The 15,553-nt window shown below is 36.3% G+C and overlaps 1 protein-coding gene across 1 annotated transcript in view; it reads right to left on the bottom strand.

Annotated features, from left to right (window-relative positions):
- SH3RF1 (SH3 domain containing ring finger 1) overlaps positions 1–15,553 on the bottom strand; it is a 74,431-nt gene that overhangs the window by 20,078 nt on the left and 38,800 nt on the right. Inside the window, exons 2-5 of the mRNA XM_003205388.4 lie at positions 12,846–13,121; positions 11,427–11,522; positions 4,028–4,330; positions 3,308–3,418 (exon numbers count right to left, since the gene is read on the bottom strand). Of these exons, the coding sequence (XP_003205436.1) occupies positions 3,308–3,418; positions 4,028–4,330; positions 11,427–11,522; positions 12,846–13,121 (786 nt within the window). The remainder of the gene's footprint in view (positions 1–3,307; positions 3,419–4,027; positions 4,331–11,426; positions 11,523–12,845; positions 13,122–15,553) is intronic.

Below are 15,553 nucleotides of genomic sequence, written 5' to 3'. Positions count from 1 at the left end.
TATATATATCTTATAAAGAACTTCAAATATACTAATTGTCTGCAAGGTTCAAAAACACCAGTAGCCGGGAAGAGAAGACCAATTAATGTCTTTATTAAGGACAAAGCTGTAGTTTGAAGTTCCAGAGAACACTGTAAGTGACAGTATCAATCAAAAGCCTCAGCTATGAGAAGTTTGTCTCAGTTCATAGCTTCTTCAATTTCAAAGAACCAAACCTCAAAATGAGATTTCATGCTGCTGGCAAAAGAACTAGTTTAAAGCTGTAAAATAAAACTTCAATTACCACAGGCTTTCTGAATGCAAATAAAAATGTGCTGATGAGATCCATGCAGCAGACAGCATATGTGGCCATTCAACACAAACACTCAATTGTTATTTGTGTCAATTTTGGCTACAAATTTGTAACATACAACTCACACAACTTCTGGTACCAAATATCATCTACAAAAGGGAACAAAATAAAATGAATGCAATTGGCATCTTCTGAACTACTGTAAAAAGCAACATAATAAACTGAAGTGTAATTGTAAGCAGATACAAGAGTCACAGATTTGGAAGATAGGAAATCATCTCAACCATCTTAATAAGAGTGACTTTTTACCTAAACAAGACAGGTAAAAACATCTCTAAAAAATTCACATCTGTCTTACAGAAGTTAAGAGCAAGCTGTGAAGAATTTCTGCCTAACCTAAATCTCCCCCCTTTCTTTCCCTTGTCCTGTCACTATCAGACCATGCAAACAGTTGGGTCTCTCTCCTATTTATAATCTCCCTTCAAATGCAGGAAGGCTGCAGTGAGGTTTTCTTGGAGCCTTCTCCAGGTTGAAGGAGCCCAGCTCCCTCAGCCTGTCTCCACTGCACATCTAGACAACATCCCTGTATTCTTGGTGTGAGCAACACATCCAAATGGTTTTTAAACACATTCAGGGATGGTAATTCAACCATCTCCCTGGGGAGGCTATTCCAGTGCTTAACACCCTTTCTGTAAAGTTTTTCCTCATAACCAACCTAAACCTCCCCTGGTGCAACTTGAGGCCAGTTCAAAGTCCTGACTGCCCAATGCCAGGCCCATATTCATTGAGATCACAAATTGACTCAATGTTGGTCTCTATAGCCCAAAATGCCTTCAATATTAACTTCTTTAAGAACCTCTCCTGCATTGGTGAGCACCTGGTCCACTGTCCACTAGTGCTTCATCTCTAGTTGGTCTGTCTAGTATCTAGACCAGGATGTTATACTTAATGGACTCCAGGAATCTCCTCGATTACTTTGTAGCTCACCGTGTTGCTTTCCCAGCAGACATCTAAAGGGCTGAAATCAACCATCATGATGAGAGCCTGCAAGCACAATGCCTCCTGTATCTAAAGCACAAAGGCCTCATCAACAGGCTCCCCCTGATCAGGTGGCCTACCTTTATTGGCCCGGACCCTAATTTTAACCCACAGGCTCCTAACCTTGTGGCTGTCTCTGAGGCAGCTCTTTGCAGTCTATCCACAGAGGTCAAATCCCCCACCCCTCCTAACCCTGCCTATCCCTGCTGAAAAGCTTGTAGCCCTCAATCATAGTATTCCAGCTGTGTGATTCTTCCCATCATGTTTCTGTGATAGCAATTAGGTCATAGTTTTCTAATTGCACCGTGGTACCCATATCCTCTTGCTTATTTACCATGCATTGGTACAAAGGCACTTCAGCTGGGCTATAAGCCACATTACCTTCTTGCAGTAGTCCTCCCAAATTCCTCCAGGACAAATCTGAGGTTCTCCCCTGCTGCTTGCCAAAAGTGACAGTGCTCACTGGCTTCTCTTTCACACAGAAGTACATCCCTTTCCTAATCAAATCTAGTTTAATTACAGCAAAGGAATATAGCTTCTCGTTCATCGCTGGTTGTGAATTACACACATGCTTTCTTATTTCTTCCTTCTCCCTTTATCTGAGCTCAGCACGAAGCAAAACAAGTTGTATCAAATGGCTTGCTCTCAAAGAACAATCAATTACTTTAAATAGTGTCATAAACACCAAAACGATCCACAGGTGCAATATCCAATAAAATCATATTCATGCAAAAGAGAAATGCTCCTCGTTCCATCCCAGCCCTCCTGTTATTTGAATAGCGTTCATAAATGAAGAGAAAAGTTAAGGAGGGAAGCTTTGAGAAGAGCTTATACTCAAGCAAAAAAAAACACAAAAGCAAAAAGACTCAGGCCAATCACTGGAATATTGTATCATACAGCACAATTGTTCTGTAGCTTAAAATTAATGCTCAAAACGTTAGGGAGGGTGTTTCCAGAGGGGAAAAAATATGCAAAGGGAAAATATCATCACTTTCTCTCTATCAGAGCTGTTCTGCATAGTTCTAAAATTAAAATACGTTTCTGAAGCAAGTGGAAAAGATTAATTTCAGCCTGTGGCTACATATCATCTAATATCATCTACTGGAAAAGAACCATCTGACCATAGCCTGAGCTGTTAGCTTGTATTCTAACCATGCTGAAAACAAGTTAAGAAATGGAACATTATGTACAGAAGGTTATTGACTTTTAAAGAGGGTGGTTGAGAATAATTTAGATTCTCAATGGGAATTATATGCCTAATTGGAAATCTAACCAGGAACCTAGTTATCACAAAGAGAAAGCATCACTGCAGGATACAGGACAATCATGTGGCAAAGGTTCACTCCACGTTGCATTTAGCACTGTAATTTAACTCCTATGGGTACTGATGGTGAGATTGCTTTTGAACAAGCTTATGCAACTAAAGCACCCAAGGTAGTTTAATGACTTTGCACCAACACCAAAATAAAATGTTTTTCCACACTGGTATCAAATTAAGAACTACTGCTTCTTAATAACAAGAAAAAGAGTCACTAAGAGGAAAAAAAGACCTTCTGATAGAAAATTTGAAATTATGCTTCAGATCCTTTCTAACCCATCCTCTCCAAAACTGAGCATCTTGCTCACAAATCAAATCAATATCTTACGCTTGCAGCACATACATTAACTAGAATTGTATTCTGCCTAACAAGGGTATCAACAATGAATTTGTTTGCCCAGTGCTTGCAAGTACTTTCTGGACAATGGGATCAAAGAAGTCTAACAGATTGAGGAAAACTATAGAAATTGACAGGGATCACATGATGCAATAATTATTTTATAAAAAATGTTTCTGCTGTAGTTGATACTATCATCTATTACATAGATCACCATCATAAGACCATTATTTCAAATCAGTGTATCAGAACTCCAGAAGGAAAAGTGATTATACAGACCAAAGATGTATGAGAAAGCTGAGTTTCCTTAAACAGTACTTACACCAAGAGCAGCTTGGTAGGTAACTTCTGATGGGAAGGTAAATGAAGGCCCTGTTGTGACTGGGCTGCTAGGGGGTGGAGTCACAATTAGCCCTGTAGTACCGATATGAACCTGTTGGGAAAAAAAAAAAAAAGCAAACAAACAAAGAACAGAGTCAGTTCTGATTAACTTTATGGGAACAGTTTTTTACACAGCTGTAAGCTTTGTGGTCAAAACCATCAGCATTCTACGACCCAAAATTTTACAATAGAAATAATTTTTGGTTAGATACTCATGAAAAAGATACTGGATCACACTTCTCATTTAAAAAAAAAAAAAATCTGATATTTCTGAAATTTTGGAGATGTATTGATCTACATATTGAACATTACTATGTCCACTCTCAAAATGTATTCTTTATGTGAAGCAGACAATTGCTCACTAACTGCTGTCACTTGTAAGTAAAGGCTTTGAAGAAGCATGGGATTAACAAATAAATTAAACCAGATAACTACTTAAGAGCAGTAAAAAAAGAACCTCGCAAGACCAAAAATATCTGCAATCATTTTTGAAGGACCACTGTAAATATTTTTCTTTAAAACGTAAACTTTGAAGATGAGCTTTGTGACATCATGATATTAATTGCGTATAAGAAGTAATTTGGAGTAAACAATGCAAGAAGAAGCCTTTATAGTTACTTAAAAACAAAGCATGATTTATACTTAATTTCACGTAAATTACCTGAGAAGGGGCACTACAAGAAAGTCCCGTCAGCTCACTTATGCGTGCTGCTGCAGTTGGGTTGCTAGAGCTGATGAGGACAGGAGGACTAATTTCCATCGAGTGGCGATTCTGAGAAGACTGTGAGGATTTGTTGGACATAGTGAGGGAGGTAAAAGAGTGTCGTTTTTTGGTGTTTTTCTTAGTATCGCTGTGCTTTTGGACTGAATTGTTGAGGGCTGCCCCAGAGGTACCTTCTCCAGAGTCTATAGCAGAACCTGAGGGCTTATCCAATTCTATCAGCTGCTTGGCTGCTGTATTGAACTACAAAAAAAATATTCACACATGAAAAATTAGTATTTTTTCTTTATAAAGATCACCTACAGACAACCAAATTCTATTTTCGTATTTTACTAATTAATTATATGAATTTTACTACTCATATTATAGTAAAATTAAAATTATGCAACTCAAAACTCAAAAACGTGCCATACTGACCAACAAATTAGTCGACACAGATTGATGAGGCTTTCACTACAAACTTAGCATGGTTAGATTCAGACTGGTGTGGGCTAGCAACAGAAGGTATAATTTCAGCGCAGAAAGGAAGATATGAACTGGTCCAAAGTTGGATTAATTCAGAAATACTCATGGCTTGTGTTATCTGGAAGTCAGACTAAATCACAACAGCCTCCTTTGACCTTATAATATAAACATCTGTGTTATTTAAAAACTTAGTTTCATTTTAAGCCTTTTTTGTTGTTTATGACATCAACCCAAACCTTTGCATGCAGGTTCCTGAAGACATGCACATTCCTCCTAGCATCCCTTTCTACTTACACACTTGTAACAGTAGCAAAAGTGAAAAACAGGCTTCCTAAACACAAATTTAATTACATAGTAGGGCAAATTCAGCTATATCCTTATACTACCTGACAACAAGTAGCATAGAACAGGATAAGAATAGAACAGGATAAGAGGAAAAGAAACACAAATTGAGAACCTGGTGAAAACATCTTCTCAGCTGTAAAAAAAGATCTGTAGCCTCTGGATTCTCTAACGCTGAGATAGCATATTTGTGCAAAAGAGCATAAAATCAATTCTTCTTTTTTAAGTTTATCTCATAGGGTTTTTCCCCTGCCCACAGAAGAGCAGTCTGTTTGCTGATTTGTTCTAACAAGATGACAGAAAATGCAAACAAGTCCTTCCTCTCTGATAACAAAGTATGGAATCCTGTACACATTCTTGTTACAACAGATTACTCAGAAAGGGAGAAAAAAATCTAAATTTCTCACAAAACCTTTATTTCATCTCATCAATATTTTAAAGCTGCTATAAATAATAGCATCAGAACTCTCATTTATTCATAAGCTGATGTAAACAAGCACCAGTCTTTTGAACAAACAAATTAATATGTTCCATTAAATACGAATAGTGTTACTCAGGTCATTCAATCCATTACGAAGAAAGGAAAAAAACCTTATCTCAAGAACACCACTGTGAAAGAATGAAATTAGCAACTGTGGAAGCCCTACCTTTGTTTTTCAGCATATTTTTTTCTATTTATTGTAATCATTTCCTTATAAGTCTCAAGACACCAAGAAGTATGTTGTCCCATCAAAACTTTACTACACAATTTACACGTTATTCATCATTTTATATCAACATCCACTGAAGTGCGTCTCATAGAAACATCAGTAGCTCATATTCTGAACACTTTCTGAGCTCTGACAGCAAGTAGGTAACATAAAGTGGTAGAATATACACACACACACACAAATTTGTTAAATAAACATAAGATTTTCAAATAGCATTTCAAAGACAAGATCTGGAAGGAAATTACATGCATAGACAGAAGAAATAAACAAGGATCAAAATGGCAATTACTGAGCAATGAGGAACTGACACAAAAACCTGTTAGGTCATAAAGGCAGGAAAAATTAAGTTACTGAAAGGCCTTAACGAGGAAAAAGGACCCACAATACAGTACAGAGGAAGAGGGAAACAAAGGAGGATTTGAAAAAGATGACGTGAAGATGACAGCACAGAAATAATTCCTACAAGTTCCTATTATTGGTTCTTTAAAACGTAGCTGAAAAGACAGGGCAGAATAGTAGAGAACAATGGCACAGTAATAAACTCTCCTAAAAGAAGTGTAAACACTTGGTTTTCCTCCCACTGGATATGAATCATACAAACAAATTATTTTATACCATATTTATATAGTATATAAAGCATCCATACAGCTTTCTGCAACTGATTTACAAATTCATCATTTGGATTTTTACTTTTTTTTTTGTTAAATTTTTAATTTAGATTGTACATACATAGTCAGTAGACTAGTGAAAAAATTATTTTAACACAGAACACCAATAGGAGGTTGAAGGATACGAAACAAACAGCAAAACAGGACCAAAGACAGACTTTTCTGCTACTTACTCTTCAACCTGGAAGAACAGGCAGGCTTTTCATAGACTAACAATTTAATATATTTTGTATTGGTAGTCATTTTCTATTTTTCAACTCAAAATTAAGTTCTTCACACGCTACCTAAGAACCCGTTGTGCATTCCACCTTGTCTTCTAACACTGGCCACAACCAAACTTATCCAATCCATTCTCTATCATTCATTTAACAGTTTGTTCACAAATAATGTAGATCAGAAAAAGAAAGGCAGTACACATTTCTAAAATATGAATTATCTAATCAGAAAAGTTAAGGGATCGCCCATGAGTAAAAAACAAAATGAAAGCAAAAATGCCTCACTGCCAGAAGCATCCTGAGGCACCACAATTACAGCTAATCATGTTTGTTTACCTCCTCAAACTAAAAATGCCAACAGAATCCAGTTCTTCTATAAAGCAAACAACATATCAGAGAAAAGTTAAAGCCTGCACATGGGAATGATTCAAATATGAGCAATATACTGAGCTTTCTTAAAGACAGAAACAAGCACAGGATGGTAACGTGCAACCTAACGATGGCTGTGAATGGATGGCTGGCCTTTCCAAGGAAACAACCTGAGGACAGCAGCATTGCACAGTATTTTGCAGGTTTTCCTGAGGAGACACATTTAAATTGAAACTTCTTTAACTTTCACGTTGATATAATTTTATTTTTTAATTAATAAAATAATCGTTGCGTCAGGTCACCTGAAACCCCTTTCCAGCAAACCCCAGGAAATAGAACATCTCCCCAGATGGTAACAGCACAGTCAGCTGGCTTCGAAGCAACTCAATGGGCCTGCAGGGCTCTTGGGCTTCCATCTCCTTGCAGCTGTCTGGAGAAATGATCAAGCAGACCACCACAAATGGCTACTGCCAGCCTTCTGCTTACGCTTTACTGCACTTATTTAACAAATGAATTCTGGCCTTTTTCATTCACGTGTAGATAGATGGAATTCAAATATTATCACTTTCCGAAATTAAGTCAAAACACTACCTGCTCTCTCAGTTACCCTCATTATTCTTCATCCAGAATTTTTACTTACAAAACTTTATTCCATTATCACGCATCAAAAAGCTGTTTTTCTCCCATCACCAACGCTGTTATTGGTCAACAAAAATTCCTAGGCTGCATTTCACTTTCACCAATATATTTTCAAACAAAGTGTAAGTGCAACTAGAGGCAAATATTGTCCTTATTTGACATTATTACTCTTGCTAAACATCCCCCTGGAAGACAGATAATAGCTTAGAAATCTAAATTCAGCTTTGTAATTAAGGTTTCAGAACATATTCTGTTCAAACCAGCAGAACAATCATTTTAGAAAACCTGAACAGCTGACAGTCAGAAGGAGAGCTGTGTTCATATGAATTACTGAAATTAACTCAGTAGTTCTGCATTGCAGTTTCTGTAAGGAAAATTGATTAAAATTATGACACTTGGCAATTATTATTGGAATAACAACACTGAGGTTACTACATTCAAATACAATGTGAATTAGACTATCACTTTCTATTAAAACCTAACTATCCCTGGTTTCAAGCATAATATACAATATCCATTTTCTGCATAGATTTTCTGTTCTGGTTAGTCAAAACAGTCAAGAAGTATTCTTCTGAGTCAGTATTGCTACAGAAGTGTTTCCATTAGATCACATCATCTAACAGTGACAGGAAGTTGAGTCTAGTAAGTGTGATGTTTAAAAAAATATGTTTAGAAATCCAGTCTAAAAATCCAGTGTGAAATGCAGAGACACATTAAAAAATGTTGTGAAACATTCTTGTTTAGTACTGGAAAAGATGCTAATAATAATAATAATAATAATAAACAAACAAACAAAAACTACCAACAGTAGGTACATAAAATCTTATTTTACCATTTTTGAAAATGTTGCACTGGTTGATGGACGCAGCAGCTTAAAATGATCTACAACTATGAGCATTCAAGATACGAATAACAATACTTCACTGTATTTCCGAAAGAATGCTTATAAATAAAACTAGAGGAGATGGATTAATAAAGAGATGTTTTCCAGTTGTTCACATTCGCTTGAGAAAACAGGAGCTGTCATTATTTTCTATTGACATTTTGATTGAATAATGATTTATTTTCCAGTCTTTCTTTTTTCCATTCTAGATATTTGTATTTTTCTAGCTGTTTTTTTTTGTTTGTTTGTTTTTAAGATTTCTTGCAATAATATAAATAGCTTTTAGATTCTGAGCCTGTTTACTAAATGTTCATCCATATCAAAGTATCAAATTTGATGTTCTAATTAATTTACATTCTACTCAGGACTGTATCTACTTTTAAAGCAAATATGTTGAAATTCCATCAGTTGAAAGTTTAGTAATTTAGATAATATTAGCTAGGATTTACTTTAATACAGCTAGAGGGCTTTTTCTAGTCTTCTGTTTCAGCATTTCTCCTTCTTAGACGTTTTCTTGTAACGTTTTGCACACTTTATTTTACACTTGGAGACGGAAGTGATTATTTCACAATGTCACACGTCTACAAATAAAGACAATGTTTTGCGAGTCAGTTAGCAAATTACTCTCTTAATGCAATCACTATTAAAATATCTTTCAAAACATCGTCAGTCTTAGCTTTTATTATTATCACAGACTTAGTATGTTTGACTTATATAAATGAATACAGCACACAGGCAACCATTAAATTGGGGATATTCCTCCAGGTAATAAGCTGACCACAAACACAGTCAATAAGAGTTTTTCAAGGATTTCAAGAATAAACTTCAAGAATAATTTTCAGGAATAAACAGGACAGATTATATTAACCTTAAACTTAGTGACAGAAGCCAATAAGACCTCTAGTAAATGCAGCTACTGTCTGATCAAAAAATAAAAATAAAAGGTGTACTGACGTACAAGGCAGAGATGCATTGTCATTATGACAAAAACAGGTAATGATCACAGGATTAGGAAATGTATCTAAAAAAAACATATCAAAATAACTAAAAATATATATATATATTTAGTTTTCAAAATATAATAAATATGATGTACCTAAGAATGGTTCAATTTACTTGGTTCCATCAGCTGTTTGCATATTTTCAGGAAGAACAGTTACATAATCTCGGAAAACAAAAATTCCAAAATCCAAACATTTATTTTTTGACATATCTCACTGCTCTTCACTAGAGCAAGTGCAGTACTCAGGTATGTAAGTAGTAATTGGTATACAGGTAGCTCAGTATACTCTGAAAAAAATAAATAAAAGAAACATCTACATGATCTGAAGTAACCCTTTGGGTTCCATGTGAATGTGAGGAACAACTTTACTGTATGGGTGACTGAACACCTGAACAGGCTGCCCAGAGAGCTCGTGGAATCTCCTTCCCTGGAAATTTTCAATAGCCATCTGGGCCTAGGGAATGTGCTCTGAGGGACTCTTACTTGAACAGCACCAGCTGATCTCCAGCAGCCCCTTCCAACTTCCATCGTTCTGTGATTAATTTATATTGTTCTAGATGCTCATCGTTATACTGTGGATTTGAGTGTACGTATAAAAGTGCTTGTGCCTATTTTAAACGTGTGAATTTATCTAAAAGGGTTAGTTTAAAACATTCTCTTAGCTGATGGAATTTATCTGAAAATTTCAAGTGAAATATTTTTTGAGACTATTGTTTTTACATAAACTGTTTTCAAGAGTAAATTTCCATTTTGCAGATTTTTGTAGAAATGGGATCTGAATGGTTAGCTAGGTAGCCCAAACGGCAGCCCTAGAGAATGTTTTTTTCCCTAACTTGCCTGAATTAAGTGATTTAGTTCAAAGAAGCACCAGAAAAAGCTGTACTGACTGGAGCTGAAGGGACAGTTAACTGCAAGGAGCTAGGAATGAACAGCCAGGGGCAAGAACTTCTTAGATCAGTTTCTGAAATCTTCTTAAACAGAAGACAAAATTGCACTGAGCAGATTGAAATGTTTACGTTTTTCTTCTGTTTTATTATCAGAAATATTGTTTTTAAGTCATTTTAAGTTCTCTATCCCCAGGTGTATGATTCTAAGACCAACCTATAAACATGAATACACACATCTTTCCTTTTTTAAAGAAAGTTTTCCATGTTGTCTGAAAACAATGTGTTTCTGTTGGCTTTTTTTATAGCAAGTTCCCATCTCTGCAGGACACTCGAGAATGGCATTAACAGCACCTGACTGAATGCTTAATATGGTTACACATTTCTCCCGTGACCTAAGGTATAAATTTCTCATGCCAACTACAATGTGAAAACACTTCCTTTCATCCATCTATCTCATTTATTTAAACAAAATCACTTTGGCCCAAGAAGTCTATGTTAAAATATCCTCAAGCATACCTACCAGCGATGCAAATTTCAATAACAACTGTTGCAGCTGTAGATGCTATTCTTAATGACTTACTCACTTCTACATAGAAGATAATAGCTTTCAAATGTGACACCCTAAAAGGTTGGGGAGACTCTCTCAAGCACTACCTCAAGAAATGAAGGAAGACAGAAAATTTTACGTAACAGTCTATCTGATGTAAAATACAATGCTTTACTTGCTTAACAGCAGCTTATATTTTCTGACTTCCTAGTTGTGCTGATTTGGTTTGAGAGGGACAGTGCAAAGCTTACTACTTTCTGACTTGCTGGTTGCTTTCGTTTTGTGGTTAAGTGTGGTCTGTGAGTGACTCACGGTGCTAATAAGAAAACACAGTGACTGCCTCCAATACTTTCATTCTGATTTCATTTGATGAAAACAAGTATCAAATGACTACATAAAAATCACTGATTCAACTGCTGAAATCATGAACTTTCCCAAATTAAGCACACAGACCTTATAAATAACTTTAGACCTAGAATAATCTATCTCAGGTTACTTTAGAATCATCAACAGTACCAATTATTTTAGAAATGCTATTCATTAATTGCAGTAGTTCATTTGTAGAAGACGAAGTGCACAGTGGGCACAGCCTTACTGATAGCACAACTCACCTCAACGTATGAGATTGGAAATATTCCTATCTTGTCAGCTAGCATTCCTTCTGCCCAGTTTTCATCCACTCGGCGAATTACAGTCAGAACATCATCCTGTGGGAACATGCAGTGATTACGTCTCCCAACTCTAATTAAACTTCTAATTAAATCTCCCTCCATAATGCACAAGTAATCAGAGAAGGTGCTACATAGGCAAGAACCTCACAGAAAGCATTCTGTAATACAAGTATGCCATTCTTGGGGCTGAAGTCAGTTCCAGGTGTTCCTTTTCCTATTTTGATAAACCGTCCACAGCTAACCTCAGTTGCCTAGTTTGTCTTTCATAACAGGCTTCCAGGCACGTTCAGTTTGTAGTGCTCTGTCAACCTCCCTTTTAAATGTTGGCATTCATCCACAGGAACTCTATTTTTTTATTTTTTTTTACATCTCATTATCTAATGTTCCATAGATGTTGCTCCTCTATTAAACATTTAGTAGCACTGATAAGTGGCATGACTTCTTTCAGATATATCCCAAGCTTGTGTTTCTAGATATGGCTTTGAGCACGATACAAAAACTGCATCACGCGCATATTAAACACTGCTACACTGAGATTCATATTTATTTTGTAGGTAAGTTAAAGCACGTGGAAACACAAGATGCCAATTCAAGCATGAGTGTAGATCAAAACATACAGTTTGTGAACAATCTAATCAAAATATGCAAGCTAATGACAATTATCCTCAACATTAAGTTCTGCGTAGTAAAAATCACAGCCTGACCACACGTACTTTTGCTAATTTCACAAAAAGAGATAAAACCTTTTGCTTTTAGAATTGTAGCCATCCTTTCCATTTTCAGTAGGCAAGGATGAAAATGCAATTAGCTCACATTTCATCCTGAAACATTTTTGTGCAACCTGATAAAGAATCAGAAACAAAAAATGGGACAGCTCTGATTTCTCTTAAAACATAGCCTTAAGAGATGGACAATTACAACAATTTAAGAATGTCACATCTTCCAAAAGGCAATTAGTGGTATTACAGAATCACAAAGATTAGTACTGCTTCGTATTTAGTATCTAGAGCCTAAAAATCACACAAAATGTACAGCTGAAAATTAATATCAAGAATTTCTTTAGAAGATGGAACACTTAATTCATAACATAGGTTATTTCTTGGAGATTAAGAATGCAACTCCTGCAATTATGAAAAGTTCCATCCACAAAAATAAAACCTTAGAGAAACTGTATGCAACTCAGAAAGAAAAGGAAGGCAAAACTCATCTACATAAGAGAAAATACCCACAAAATTATCTGCCCTTTTCATATTTGTATAGACCCATTAGAAATGCAGACAAGACTACATACATTTTATTATTTCTTTTTGAAGTGAATAAAATTATTCAAAGAAAATATTTATTGTATTTATATTTTACCTTTGCAAATGGCAAACAGTCCTTATCTGCTTCCTTGTCTTTTACTTCAAAGTCATAAAGTGCTTTGCACTGAGGCGGAGGTTGAGGTAAAGGTTTAATAATCTGAACGAAGTTGGTAGGAAAAAAGCCATGGATGCCATTGACTTCTCCATGATACCAATTTTCATCCACCTGTCGACGCAAAATGATGATGTCTCCTTTACTGAACTTAAGATCTCCAGGTTCTTTTCCCTCATAGTTGTACAATGCTTTGGCACATGGTAACTGAGGTACACCCTAAAGAAGAAGAAAAAGAAAAGACCAGTTAGAATTAGTGAAGTATCACTACATAGAATTTATATTACGTTCTCCAGGGGATGATGAATGAAAGTAAACATAGAAAATTAGAAAGTAAAATTATACATAAGAGAAGACCACTAGGCTTTATCAGTTCAATATAAAAATAAAAGGGTGGGGGAGAAGAAGGAGCACTTTTGGAAACTATTCGACCACTTGAGAGAGACGACAGAAAAATTCTGCAAGAAAATACAGCATTAGAATAACAAATTTGCTATGAGACCTTTGAGGCACGTTTTCTGCCTGTCTGGCTTGCTTATTAATGATGAGGATGAGGACATAAGGGAGGTGTTTTCCAGCCTGAAAAACAAATCTCACTTTATTAAAGATGAGAGCTTTCATCCTGAACGACTGTTTTTATTTATTTCTCAAACACAGCTGAAAAGAATTACTGAAAAAATCAGTCCAAAGTGACTACCCTTGGCTTTTCTTCCAATTCCTCCAGAATATCTGAAAACTGTAGGTAACTAGTGCTGCTCTTGAATGCATGTGAGAATTACAAAACAATACTGTAATCCCTCCTTACAGAGTAAACCATAAAACTCTAGCATTAGAGATACTTCTTTCAAAACTCTCTTCTCTAATTATGAATATTCAGAAGAGGGTGCAACCCTTTGCTAATGTAAGCAGCAGTAACTCGCATTACCAAAACAGTTTTTCCATGCAAAAGATAGCATTTATAGTCAACTACAGCACAATATTTTTTTTTTCTTATGGAATTGTATTGAAGATCTAACGTAAAAGATAAATTGTAATGAAATTCAGTACTGGCAATATTACTCAGAAAGGTCTACACCGTGGTATGTCTCTCTTCTACCAGCACACTGCATGTGCAATTGCAGTTTGCAATCTATCTCAAGAGGAACACAATGCAAGGAAATTCTCAGAAGGAATTACCACTCAGAGTCTGTGTAATTAGACAGGAGGCAGAGTACTTGATAATTTATTTCATATTTACCACTTGAAATTTTATCTTTCAATGGAATCCAGTTTCCTTGGACTCTCTCAGTTCTGTGCATGACTTTACAATCGCAGTAATGATGTTATTTTAAAGGTATTATTTATTTGTAAACTTATTAAACAGTTTTCTTTCTATATCAAAGTCAAAGGATAATCATATGTACATACACAAACAGATGCACAGATGAGCTTGATTTATATAGGAATAAGGCAAGCCACAGTTTGTTCTATTGCAGCTAGAATGGGCACTAAATCCTTTATATTATCACTATTCATGTAATTGTTCACAAAAGTCTGAAGATCTTCAGACTGATGAAAACAAGATATGCTTCCACGATCACACTTAACTGCACTGAGGCACATTATAAACAGTAACAGCATACTCTGTATGAGTCCAGATAAGGAAAAAGACAAAGATATCAACTAGAGAATTTGTGTGCTCTAAACGGTTGGAGGGGAAATTCATGGCCACAGAAACAGCATGCATCTGTATAACAAAGAAAGCACTGTCTGCTCATCCATTTCCTTCCCCAGTAAAGCAAACAAGCTAACAAAAAAACCTAGCTGCACTTCACAGATTATGATCCCAAGAATTACTTGGCAGAAGAAGGGCACCCAGAAGTCATGGCTACGAGAAGACAGTCACTGTCTTGCACTGAGAATAACTGGAGTTGTCCCATGATAAAGTCACCTGTCTCCCTATATTGGGAAAGAACTTTTAAGACTGCTTAGGAAAAAAAATAAAAAATACCTTTTTGGATACGCAAACAAAACCAGAATAGGAGTGCCAGTGGAACAGATTACGTCAAAGTAAACTCAGTATTGCGTTCATACAGCTTATCACAAAGTCACGCATGAATGAAGCTCCAAACACACAAACGCTGAAGCAATCCGAAAAAGAAAGACAGAAACAGCCTTCTGCAATAGATGAAGCAGGATGAAAAGGATGAAGCGGGAGGGACGTGTTGCACACAGGCACACGTGCTCAGGACACAGCCCACAGCCCCAGTGCCTCGCTGCTCGGCCTCCCCTCCGCCTCTCGGCCTGCTCACCAGGATAGCCGGCCGCGGCGATAACGCTGAGCCAGACTTTCCAGCTCACTCCCTGCCTTTCGCTTGGCTACACTTGAAAGGAAGGCTTTGGAAGAAAACTTTGCAGCCTACCCTGAGGTTTACAGCTGCCATTTACCCCGGAGCTCTTTGAGAAAGCAACCGAAGTACAGACAAAAACATTTTAGGAAATTAAAAGTTAAAGCCCAGAAAGACACCGTGCAAAACAGGTTTCTTAGAATTATTCCCTTAGTCATCTCTGTGGAATTAAAAATGCTTACATATAAACAGTTTAAATCTAGTTTTAGCTAAGGCACAGATACACATAATTTTTTCACTTGCGAGATTCCTTTACAGAAGAAA

This window comes from Meleagris gallopavo, chromosome 4 (assembly GCF_000146605.3).
Source record: "Meleagris gallopavo isolate NT-WF06-2002-E0010 breed Aviagen turkey brand Nicholas breeding stock chromosome 4, Turkey_5.1, whole genome shotgun sequence".
Lineage (NCBI taxonomy): Eukaryota > Metazoa > Chordata > Aves > Galliformes > Phasianidae > Meleagris > Meleagris gallopavo.
Note: the sequence above shows the minus strand (reverse complement) of the source record. Positions and strands in the feature narration are given on the sequence as shown.